This window comes from Microplitis demolitor, chromosome 6 (genome assembly GCF_026212275.2).
Source record: "Microplitis demolitor isolate Queensland-Clemson2020A chromosome 6, iyMicDemo2.1a, whole genome shotgun sequence".
NCBI classification, from domain to species: Eukaryota; Metazoa; Arthropoda; class Insecta; order Hymenoptera; family Braconidae; genus Microplitis; species Microplitis demolitor.
This window is the reverse complement of record NC_068550.1, coordinates 8,944,072-8,957,595: the sequence shown is the minus strand read 5'-3', so window position 1 is coordinate 8,957,595 and position 13,524 is coordinate 8,944,072. Positions and strand designations below refer to the sequence as shown.

The following is a 13,524-nucleotide window of genomic DNA, read 5'->3' as shown; positions in this document are numbered from 1 at the left end:
CAATTTTCGGGTTGTTTTGGAATTATCGGTTAAATTTTGAATAATATAGTAATATCTATGTTGAAATCAACCTGAGGCGAAATTGAATAAATAAATGTTTGGAATTATTTTAATAATAATTTTGAGAATTTTTTAATAATTAGTATTTTATTATTTTTATGACAAGTATAAGATGTACAGTAATAATTAGTAAATAAAATTCTTTTTTATCAATATACAGAAATATTTCACGTATTTTTACGCAAAAAACAATTGTAAAATTTAAAAATTCAGGGGATACCTCATAATAATGAGATGAAAAATATTTTTTTAAAAATTTGTTAAAGAAAAAAAAGAATTAACACATCAGAGGTGTATAAATTATTCGAACTTATGAATTACTCGTAAATTTTTTAAATTACTTGAAAAATTTGAAATATTTTTTAATAATAAGAAAATTAGAAAATAGTTCGAAAATTAACGAATATTTTGAATAATTCGAATTATTTTATTCGAACACTATTCGCATACCTATAATATATATATATATATATATATATATATATATATATATATATATATATATATATATATATATATATATATATATATATATATATATAGCCGTTTCTTTGTAACCGTGTCTTAAATATTGATTTGTTTTTTAAATTCTTTGTTTCTATTTTGGATTTTCGTAACTGCTAGGAATATTAAAATTTTTTCTAGTCAAGATACATATTTTTGAAGGAAATTTAATGCTTTTCACTCCTTCAAAAGTTATTTAGGTGATTATAATCGTTTTGACTCAAATTCGACCTTGAATAACTTTTGAAGGAGTGAATTGCTCGTTTCACGTCAATTTACTAAGAGAGATTTTTTGTAGGGAATTCAATTTTCTTTAAGAATATACATTGCTCAAATTTTTGAGACAAATGATTTACGAGTTTTGGGTAAAAAATGAAAATTCTTACAAAAAACGAATAGTCGTAACGATACACATCTTAATATCAATATTAAGGGCTCAAACTTGCACAATAATTTTTTTTGGTCATCAGGAATAATATTTTCACAATATCGAGAGAAAAAAAAAATAGTCGATTTTTTTGGCCCAGTCTAATATATATATATATATATATATATATATATATATATATATATATATATATATGTCGTTCAAATAATGACTATAACTAAATTAATAAAAATATATTTTATGGAAATAAAATATGAAAATTATTGAGAGAAAATAATTAAATGGAAATGAAAAAAATAATAAAAATATTTAAATATAGAAAAGTTAGATTTATTTAGTGAATAGCGTATAATATCTAGTATAAATAGACTGAGAGGAAGTGAGAGAGAGAATTCGCAATGAATAAGACACAAATTGTTGGACAATGAAATGTAGTTTGGACCCCACGTATGTTTTGTATGAATAGTGAATAGAGGGTTGCGCCCTATGCTAGTACTTGTATAAAATAGAGATACCCCGAATTCAATCTCGTTTATTATTTTTTTTTTTTTTACCGGAGATTGGAAATAAAATAAATTCGTAGTTATGAAATTTAATTACAATCATCAAGTATTAAAGGCATTATATTGTTTATTTTTTATTATAATTTTTGAAATTAGATTGTGAAATCGGATGAGATATTCTGATAATGAGAGGAAAAGTTTTCGAGTTTAGTAAGCGGATCAGTGTAAAGTGGAAGAGTTGAAACTGGAAGTAGAATAATGATAAAAGTAGAAAGAGAAGTAAAGAGTAAAGTGTAGGGTTGGTTTAGAAGAGGAAAACGGCAGCTGAAAGTTTTAATAAAGCAATCGCAAATCTCGGTAACGAAAAATCGTAAGTTAGAGGCACAGGTTACTGTAACACGCTCTAAAATGTTTTGTGCGGTTGTCTGCTTTAATTTAAAGGAAAATTTTTTTTTTATTAAATTATAACTATTTCCAGCTGTCAAAATTTATTTGTTTTTGCATGTAATTCATGTAATTTTACTTTCCGTGAAAAAAAAAAAAAAAAAAAATTTAAAAATGCGAATGTTAATCGAGATATTGATTTTGGTCATAATCGACTTATTGATTTAAAATGTAATATTTTGAGTGATAAAATTAAAATTTTGGATTCATAATTTTAAATATCGATTTAAAAATTTGATTTATAAATTCAAAATTCAGATTTCGATATGCCGATTTCAAAACCGAATTTCAACTTTAAAATATCGATTTAAAGCTCCACAATGTCAATTTATAGTTCGATATATCGATTCTAAAATTCGATACATCGATTTGAATTTCAATACCTATACTTGAATTTCGATAAATCGATTATAAATTTTCATTTTATTAATTTAAGCTTTCAGATATCGATTTAAAAAACTGAAATATCAATTTATAATTTAATATATCGATTCACTATTCGATAAATCGATTCATCACCCAATCAATTTTTAAATCCAAACCACTTATATATACTCCAATATTTCAATACAAAATTACACATATTAATATTCCAAAGTTCGACCTGCAAATCCTCAATTTGAGTATCCTAAGAAACAATAAAACGTATGTGAAAAATAAATTTCTAGAACTAAATATTTATCTTATTAAAATAATTCTCTGATACTTAAATATTTATTTTTCCATTTCAATAAGTGTTTCCCGATATTACAAAACAGTTTTTTTTTCCAACAATGCACTGCTTATATTTACATTTGTATACATCCAACCAACTCCATTGTTATTATTATTTTTGTTTCTTCATAATATTAAAACAAAAAGTTTGGATTTATTACCGGCGTCAAGTGGATTCTTACATTGGAATAGTTTAAGCAAGTATCGATTATTGGAAGTAATAATGTCAATGCACGTGCATCATATCCAGGAAGAGGTTATACCGGTCGTTCGTCAATAATTGCAGTACCACTGAGTACTGTAGAGCCCGCCGTTGGATTGAGAGCCAAGTGCACAGGCGCCTATTTCGCTGGCCTACAGATTCAGCATCAATTCGCCCTCTACCCTCTACTCTCTATCCTCAACCCCCAACCCTCAATCCTCACTTTTTATTTTTTCCTTTATCAATTTACTCTTCAACCCTTTTCAACCTTCCAGCCCTAGCATTTCCAACCCCATCTACCGTATCTTTCCGCGATCCAATTAATTTCTGACTTTTAACGGCCATTTTCTCTAATTTCATTGATTTCTTATAAGTTTTAACTTTCGTTGTCAATTTTAATCCTATTTTCTTTTTTATAGCAAAATAAAATTTAAATATTCTAAATAAGTCAAAGCGTTAGATGATTTTTTTTTGTTTTTTTTTTTTTTTTTTTCAAGTTACAAAACTATCTCAAGCTTTTAAATATTCTATAAATAAAATAAAGACCGACCGAATTCAACAAATTTCCAGACGTTGAGAATTCAAGACCAAGAAATAGAAAAATATTTCTTCAACTACACAATCAAACATTTCTTATATTCACCACAATGTATATATATATATATGTATTTTCTTGTCAACACAACAAATACATGAACAAAAAAAATGAAATCGAATGTCCCGAGGAGTTATTGTGTCTAACATTTATTCTCGTAAAAAATATATTTTTCAACTTTACTCTTTTTTAAAATACACAAGTTTTTTTAATATGTCTTCATGTCCTTGGCCCCTGGGTCAGGAAAAAAATTATTAAAACAAAAAAAAAAAATACAAATAATAAAAATATTTTTTTTATCAAAAAATTTCAAAATTTTGAGAGCTTAAATCTAAGGAGGTTATTTTTATTATTGACTAGTGAATAGTCCATAAGGATTTCGAAAAATATGTCTCTCTATATGCACTGTAAAAATGGACCCGGAAAACTTTACACGGCCGTGTAGTGTGAAATAACTGTGTAAAATTCTTTTGGTGTGAATTTTCTATCCGTGTAATTTTAACACAGTGTAATTTACTTTTTTTACACCATTCCGTGTTACTCGTTACAATTTTGATTAACAAGCAACAAATAATCATTGAACATCTTTAACTACTTAATCAATAACTACACTGTACAAAGAGTGGTGTTAAAAATGGATTCATTTTAAATCCGTCCGGTGTTAAAATGAAATTACACCGGTGTAGGAGGCGTAATTCGGCGGTGTTGAACTAGTGTAAAAGCGGAGTAATACCGGTGTAAGAACGGGGTAAACTGCGTTCGCTTGGAGTATTAACTTTAAAGATTATAAAACACAAAAAATGTCAGTTCTTTATGAAAATTAATAACAAATATCATTTATTAACAAGTATGGTGATCGAGTAAGTAAAAATATTCACAAAGTAAAATATTTTAACACCGGTCTAGAATATTTACACCGGCGGCGACGTTACTTTCACACCGCTTTCGGTATTGAAATTTAACGCCACCGATTTTAACACCTACATCGCTTGGACTTACCCCTGTGATTTTTTACAGTGTATATTAATATTATTTAGATATTAAATAGTATTTTTAATATTTAAATATTTTTGTGATATTGTTTTGCCTTAACGCAAAATTATTATAAATTACACATTTACACGCTTGACGGTGTCAAAATTTTTAATTCACACCGCCAAAATTTAACACGATATTTGGTTTAATTTTCACACCGAGTCATTTACACTACATCGGGTCCAAAAAATTTTTTAGTGTGTGACGCAAATGTTAAAAGTGTTGAAAGCGTTTTAAAGTTTGGGTAAATTGGGAATTGCAAACATGTACACACGTCACGTGTTAGTATGTGACTTGTTCGTGCAGTTAAACGTATAATTGCTTTGTTGCAACGGGAAATACATGATTGTTACTTTATATGTACAATATATATACACATACATGTATTTTAAGTATAAAGTAAAAGATAATCTGGCTTCAAATATAACCTTGGTTTGGCTGCAGTTTCTATCAACATCTCATCATTGATGTCATAAGTGATTTTGCTGCTCATTAAAGTTGTGTTTATTTTTTATTAAACGCAATAAAATAGATTCTTAATGACACAGAGTTAATGAGGTGATTACCTCTTGTTTGAGTACCTACATAAATAGTTTAAAAACGAAAAAAAATTTGTTATGATTATTATTTTTATTATTATTATTAATGTTATTAGATATAACAAAATTTAATTGCAAGTAAAGTGAGTACATTATACTCACTAGTTGTCACTTGCTGAAAATATATAAAATACAAAATAATTAATTTGCAAGTAATTGAGCAAGAAAATTAATCAGATTTTTTTCCTTAATATATCGCTCATGGTATTCATTTAACATTAAATTGTATGAAACCAATTATATTCATTTTTATTTTCGAAAAAATCTTTAAAATACTTTAACTTTATGACCATCTTACCTCGATGTGTAAATGTGAGTACTCATTTCACTTAAAATTACATAAAATATACTTAATTATCATTTCTATTTCAGTCTTAAATAATTTAAAGCCTAAAATACTCTATATCAAAAATAATTATTGTATTGAAATTCAGTTATGTGACAATCTTACCCAAACATATTGGTGTGGATACTTACTTTACTGGGAATCACCCGAAAATCTCGAATATCAATCTTGTTTTGTTTAATTTTATAATTTTCCAAAATATTGCATACGCACGGATTTGCTTCAAAACTTCAGATCAACAAAAATTTGATTGAGATATATTACAATAATTATTACATCCAAGCTAATAATAATTCATATAAATGTTAGCGCAGCCATATTATCATTACAATAATAACAATAATATTAATAATTATACAGATGGACGGATTTTGGTTATGAATATTCAATGCAATTCACACTCCGTACATTTTGACCTCTATCATGTATCTCGTTTTTTCTCTCTTCTATCTTCTTCCTCTACTCCTCTATTTCATGATACGTCTGTGTCATTATTCATGCCGATGGTTCCTGATTCGATTTAATCACTAGTTCCATATGTAAAATAAAATACAATTTTAAATGTAAGAAAAAAAAAACAGTTAATTAACGAATTCATTTATTCAATGAATAAATGATATATTTTAATTATTATACAAAATTTATGTTATATACACAAATATATATATATATATATATATATATATATATATATATATATATATATATATTGAATACAAGTGGATATTCGCATGTACTTGGAGAGATAAATTAAATGTAAAATAATATGTAAGCTCAATAATTTAACAATTTTACGATATTTTTAGTGACTTGAGACAATTGGTGAACAAGTTGAACAAGTTACTGGAGGCCACGACAAACTTTTCTACTAGTTTATAAGAACATTTTTTTTTTTTTTATTTTTTTATTTTTATCCTTTACAAGTTTTACTTTTTTACCCACTGGGTTTATAGTTTTCAAACTTTTATTTTTTTTTTATGGCTTAAATAAAAAAAAAACCAGTAAGACTATTTTTAAGTACTTAGTACTTCGTTTTGTTAAATAAATTACAAAAATTATTATTACAAAAAACCGGATTTCATTGAAATTACGTGATATATATCTCGAGATAGAAAGAAATAAAGAAAAATCTTTAATCACCATTACAATTTTTTTTTTTTTCAATTCACAGCAAAAAGATCTTTTCCTAAAATTAGAATAAATATTTTTTCTTTTCTTGAATTTTATTTTCAAAAAAAATTTTCAAATTAAATTATAGCAAAATTCTATGAAATTTTCCAAGATGTGTGAGTGTGTGTGTGTGTGTGTGTGTGTGTGTGTGTTATGGGTCCTAAATTGCCGATACATTATTTTCGGGCAATGTTTACACTATTTTAATATTTTGACAGACCCCTGATTGAAGAAAACGATTCACTCAATGGTGAATGTATATGTATATAATAGTAAAATTGAATCATTTTGAATTTTTTTGAATCGTTTCTTTTAATCAGGGACTGTACGTAAAAAATATGGCGTTAAATTTATCACACTATATTCTTAATAATAGAACTACACTATGATGAATGTATCGACAAATATAGTAGCATAAATCACACTGTATAATATTAATCTATACTATGGTAACTCTATTTACTATTCGACTAGGGTAAAAATTTGTATGCTCAATAACTACTCAATGAAGTAGGAAAAACACATCTTGCAGTTTCTGTAACCACACAATTTTATAAGAATTTTTCGGCATTATTATTTTTGGAGTATATAATTTCATATAATTTCTAATGTGTAGTAAAATGACTGACAAATGAAAAAACAATGCCACCTTCAACTTTTTTACCCCTCTTTGTGGTTGTATTAGCTGTAAAATTGTTACTAACCAACTTAAAAATAGTAATTTTTAACTTAAAATATGCTAAACATATATTAAATTTTATATAAATAATTAATTATAACACTAATCTTTGATGAATAATTTAATGTTTCAGGACACCAAAGAATAGTCCACGTTCTCCATAACTCTGAACAACCGGCTTCAGTATTCGCGACCCTCGAATCTAACAACAAAACGGTATCTCTAATAGCCGATGGCCTATTCGATCTCTTGATGTTGAAGCTAGGATCGATTTATACTTCAAAAAAGCAAACAAAAATAGAGTCCAAAGGCCCGAGATTCGAAATCGGTGACTTTTGTGTAAAATTGGGAAGCGTAACCATGAGCCAAAATTTCAAAGGTGTTCTTGTTGAGGTATCATTACAATTTATAATTAATTATTAACACTACTCTAGTTACTATACTCTCTTTTCTATAATCTATACAGAATTAGATTAATAACATTAGCTACCACTAGCTTATTATTGTCACAGCTTATGACAATAAATTGAACACATTGAACTTTGAGAACTAGAATTTAGACTAACTTGACATCTTTAACTTGTACTATTCGTACTTATTTTATTTTAATAACCTGTAAAGACAGACACTAATGTGTCTACTAGACTATAGACTATAATGCATTTTGATTTATTATTTTATTTATATTTTTAGGTCGAGTACAGACCCTGTGTTGTACCAGCGATGGCTTGGGATCTTATGAGAGAATTTTTACAAGGATTTTTAGGTTCCGCTGTTTCAAATCAAGCGCCACAATTTTTACAGGTTACTTTTTTTATATTATTTCGAAAAAAAAAATTTGATTCAAAAAAAATTTACGATTCAAATTATCCCGGTGTTCTTTTTTCTTTTAAATTAAAATATCTGCCCCAAGCAGCACATTTGATCTTTTGACATCTATAAAATATCAGTTTTTAGGCTGTTTTTTGACAGAACGATAAGGCACCAAAATGATGACAAAACGATCAGAAATTTATGTTACCGAAAAAAATATCTGTTTAAAAGACTTGACACAAGTGATGACAAAAAGTAAATTACGAATAGTGGAAAAATAAGTAATCTAAACTATTTTTTAATTGAAACGTCTTTTTTAAGCTTGGAAAAATAATACAAATTTTCTATGGCTCTTAGGACCAACATCTTTACGTCTTATTTATATAAAAAATATTGGCTTTGATACAAAATAAAATTTGTCTTGTCCTTTTAACACATCTTCATGACATCTTAAAGTTGTCTCTATGCTACTTAGATGCTTTTTTGAATCACGAAATTTTGAAATTTAAGTAATTAAAATTTGATGAACGCTTATTATTAAAAACTTATTTATTTTTAATTTTACGAAATATTGATTCTAAAACGTGAGTTTTATGAGAATTTATTTTTGTTTCAGTCTCGTATAAATGAGATTTATCAACCAACGGATACAATCGCCCAATATCTGGAACATTTTGGACAATACCGAAAGGCAACCGGTGTCATTTAAATTAGAGAAATTTTTTGATAACAATTAGTTTTAAGAAAATTTTAAGTAATTATGTTTTTTTTATTAAGATTTAAAAAAAATTTAATTAAATTTCACTTTATCTACTGAAAATTACAAACTTTCTAATTTTATTATAATAGACATAATAAAAAAAAAAAAAAAAAAAGACTAATAATGTATTTTCTACAGATATTTTAAATTATTCCTGATATTCTAATATTTTTATAAATAATTTAACAGTGCGCTTTTTCATACTTCTATAATATTATAAAATAATTAATAAAAATAAGTTAACTTTTTTTTAGCCAAAATGGAATCTCTAATTAAAAAACTTAGAATTGGAACCAACTTATTCCGATTTGAAGTTAATCGAAATCAATAGGAGTTTTCAACCAGGAAATAGCCCCTTGAATTTTCGTATGCTGTCATTTACACTTTTCATTTAAATTTTTGTCTAGAAATCGTAAAAATTTGTATTACCCCTGATGGCACGAGTTGCTCGTCAAAAAGTTGGTATTCATTAGTTTGCGACCAACTTGACAACAAGTTGTCAACAACTCTAGCTTTTGCAACTTTAGGGTACAAATTACCGCCAACTTTATGTACAAGTTGACGCCAGGGAAGAGCCGCAATTCGAAAGTAGGTTTCTGAGAAAATTGAAGGCAACTTTCTGTCATTTTATGGATTGCCAATTTTTGCCACCAACTTTCTCAAAAAGAGTCTATTAACTTCGGAAGTATCAACTTTTGTGGCCAACTTGGCGTCTAGTTGCGGCTGTTAGTTTGACTCCAGTTTCTCGACAACTTGGCTATCAGGGACTATTTTATCCTTCGCCATTAGACAACTGAAACTATTTATTAATCAAATTTTCTATTTCACTAATCAGATCCTCACCATCTCCCAACAATAAGGATCATTAGCAATTCCGAATTTTTTTAGCATCTTTTAGAGAACCAGATCCATCTGCTGGTTAAATAGTAATTTCATGATCCAATGAACCCTGATAGCCAAGTTAGCCGCAAAAATTGGCAATTCCATAAGTTGATGGCAAATTTCTGGGAAAGTTGGTAAAAACTTGTAATCAACGGCTGACAAAAGCTGAAAATTGTCGCCAAGTTGGTTGCAACTAATGTACACTAACTTTTTGATCAGAAATTCTGGCTATCAGGAAGACTTTGCGGGACTAATTTTTAATCATCATACAGTGATAAAAAATTGGGTTCAAATCGCCTAGGAAACCAGAGCTTTAGCTTAGAAATTCAAATGAAACTTTTAAAATCTCGATGACGTACAGTACTCTAATAGCCACTTTAGCTTGAATTGACGGTAATTTGATGTTGAAATTACTTGAAATTTGCTGCCCGAATTTGCCAACAATTAGACTACAAAAGTTGAAAATAAAAATTTGCGGTTAATTTTTTTCAATTTAAAAGTAATTTTTTACAAAAAAAAAAAAAAAAAAAAAAAAAAAAAAAAAAAAAAAAAAAAAAAAAAAAATTGCCATAAAATTTGCCTGAAAATTGACGACATTTTTTTTCTAGTCAACTTTTGAAGTGAATTTGCATTCTAATTCGAGCAGTAAATTAACGTTAAATTCAATAGCAAGTTAGTTGGCAGAAATTCGACGAAAAATTCAAGGAAACTTTTGTAAAGTAAACTTTTCTTAAAGCAAACTGTGCTATTAGGGGTGGTTAAGGTGGTTATCAGGGTTTGGGATCACATCATTTATTCCACAGTTGCATAAGCAATCGTCTTCTAAATGACTGTCGCCAAAGTAGTCCTCTAGTATAATTCAAAATTTCCCATACAGATGGCACCACCAGCCGGATTAGTTGAACAGTAACTTTTAAAATGGCGTTATCTGTTGCAGTCCCGGATGTTTTTTCTTGACGTTAGACCGGGGGCTGAAGTTTGATCTTGAGTAAAATTTTTTAGTTTAGTCCGTAGTCTTATCCTCGGCTAGTTTACCTTAAAATCAGTGCGTGTTACTTATTAATTAATATTATTAAATAAATAATTGTGTCAATTAAATACTTAAGGACTAAATATCTTTAGTAAAATATATATTTATTGGAGAAATAAAAGGTAAAATATCTTTTTATATAGGACGCTTTAAGTTACGGTCACTGTCGGACCATATTTGGTCATACATGATAAAAATTAATTATTTATTTATTATTTTAATTTTAATAACTGTTTAAAAAACTTTTTTTTACTTATAATATTAATCGGCTAAATTTTTTTTTGTGGTATCAATTTTATAATTTAAATTTTTACCGCGAATTATAATTAAATTTTTGTTTGTTTTTTGAGAGGAATTAGAAAACATAAATAAATAAATAATCTTATGTCTGGAGAAGACAGATCGGTGTGACCGGAAGTTAAGACCGGATACGTATTGATGCACGTGATGAAAATAAAATATTTTGTCTCGAACATATAAGTGTAGTAGTTTTTTATTTTTTTTTTTAGAACGTTTACAGATGACAAGATACGGGAAACCAAAAAATGACTACGTGTTGGAATTTTTTAATTTTTTTTTTATTTAAAAATAATGAAAAAGTAATTTTTATACAGAAATCTTGAATTTTTTTAAATTTAAATATTTATTCTGGCTAAACTATAGAGTTTACGTAAAAAATTACAGAATACTTTTTTGGACGAAATTTCATTTCCTTTAAAATTGTTTCTTTTAATTTTTTCGAATTTCAAAAATTTGAGTCGTTATTTAAATTTAAGTAACACAAAAAATTATCATTTTTTAAAAACTGATTTTTAACTTTTGTTGAAAATCAAAATTCCCGCCAAATTATTAAAAATACAGTAAAAGTTTATTACAACAAATTTACCCGAGATTAAATTTCCTACAAAAAGGTCTTTATACTTTTTTATCTAAACCCAATAACTCACGAGTTATTTAAATTGAAAGTACAAAACTAAATTAATCACAAACCAATTTTCTCGATATTTGTTCAACTAAATTTTAATTAATTTTGAAAACGCGAATTAAATTAATTTAAAAAAAAAATAATTCACTCGGAGAAGCAAAGTGAAAAAGTAAAACAAATGTGACCTCATAAAGATCTAAAGCTAAATAATAATAAAAAGTCACATGTCCCTTTCATTTCGCGAGTTCTCATTTTAACGTCCGTCTTACGTCGTCTTTTAGACGTTAGTTAATTCTCGTTAACGATCGTTGGTATGAAGTAAGAGTTAAGACTAAGAAAGATCTTATAGCGGCTCAAGATACTTCTCCATCTCTTTACCTTTTTTTTTTTCAAAACTAAAAAACTCTTAACTATTTTATTTTACTCGTCAGTTTTAACTAGTCTCCACTTCATTCTCTGTAAAACTTGCTAAAAAATAAATAAAACCCCCAAGTAACTAAACGTCAAATATATATAAAATAAACTATTCATTATATGATGTCAGGGTTCATTCAATGACATCATTTCTATACAAATCGGTTTTAAAAATTTACTAAATCTTTTATATATATATATATATATACATATCTATAAAGCCGCTATATATTTATCTTTGTTGTACATTTAATAATTATCGCTTTACATTTTGATACTTGGTGCTTTATATTTTTATTTTATTACAAACAAACTACTAGATATATATGTTTTGTGTCGGAAAGTTTATGAGTTGGGCAGATGTTTTGGGCATCTGTATTTTTTTTGTACACTGATATAAAATATTTTCCTTTTTGTATATTTGATAAGATTTATTGGTATGTAATAAATTAATTATTTATAAAAATATTCGGGATGCGCATGGAAAAAAAGAAAACAATAAAAATTATAGTTTCTATACTAATGCGGCACTGAGTAAAAAACGAAATAATTCAAAAAATTAAACAAGAATTTAAGTTTAAAGTAATAATTTTGTTAAATGAAGTTCTTGGTAATAAATTTTACAGTTCAAATTTGACTTTTCGATCAATAATTTTGAGTAACATTTGAAAATTATATTATTTGAAACAGTAATGTTTATTCTTTTGTGCGCAAATAGTTTGCACAGAAAAATAAAAATGCACATGGCAGCCAAAATGACTTCATTATAAAATGAAAATCAAAACAAGTTGTAGACGGGTCATAAAAATATTATCGGTGCATAACGCAAACTATACACATGCTTATAAAACCTCATATAAAACAAAATACATAGTTGTCGATGATGTTATAATAGTACTATTTAAAACATTTTCAGAAATTTTTTTTCGGCATATTTTTATAGTTTTCATGTACCGGAAGATCGGAACGTTTGTCGTGAAACGAAAATAAAAAAAAAGGAAATGAAAAGTAAAAAACTTTCTAGATCTAGATTTCTGAAATATTTCGCATGTCAGCCGAAAATTACACTTACAGGTATTAAAGCCATGTTATTGCCATGTTATTTATTCTAAAAATTACTCTAAATTGAGTAACCTCGGGCCATTACGACTTTTTACTTTTGAATTACGAAATTTTACTCTTTCAGTGAGTAAAAATCCATCAGATTAATTTTTACTCATACTTACGAGTAAAAATTACACCTAGCGGCTGTCTAAATAAATTCTCTCTAGTTCAATTTTTACTTTTCGGTTATGATAAAAAGTTGATGATTCAATTTATAAAATTTATATTGAATTAAAATAAAAATTACAATGAATAGGCTGAAATTTCTATAAGAAATTCAAAAACCATCTAATTGCTTTAGAATATGAATTAATATAAATATTTTGAGAAAGAATGAAAAAAAAAATTAGTCGTATT

General features: G+C 26.8%; 2 protein-coding genes across 4 annotated transcripts in view; both read left to right on the top strand.

Annotated features, from left to right (window-relative positions):
* The window catches only part of LOC103570635 (mediator of RNA polymerase II transcription subunit 20), a 55,622-nt gene extending 46,713 nt beyond the window's left edge, over window positions 1-8,909 (top strand). Inside the window, exons 3-5 of one of the 2 annotated variants that reach the window (XM_053739854.1) lie at window positions 7,373-7,632; window positions 7,933-8,043; window positions 8,669-8,909. In XM_053739854.1, the coding sequence (XP_053595829.1) occupies window positions 7,373-7,632; window positions 7,933-8,043; window positions 8,669-8,761 (464 nt within the window). In that variant the 3' untranslated portion in view covers window positions 8,762-8,909. The remainder of the gene's footprint in view (window positions 1-7,372; window positions 7,633-7,932; window positions 8,044-8,668) is intronic. The other variant, XM_008548439.3, reaches the window with a different exon arrangement.
* Window positions 8,910-10,638: 1,729 nt separating this feature from the next.
* LOC103570633 (dystroglycan 1) overlaps window positions 10,639-13,524 on the top strand; it is a 55,417-nt gene continuing 52,531 nt past the window's right edge. For both annotated transcript variants that reach the window (XM_053739837.1, XM_053739835.1), the window contains exon 1: window positions 10,639-10,846. The gene's annotated coding sequence lies outside the window, so the exon portion shown is untranslated. The remainder of the gene's footprint in view (window positions 10,847-13,524) is intronic.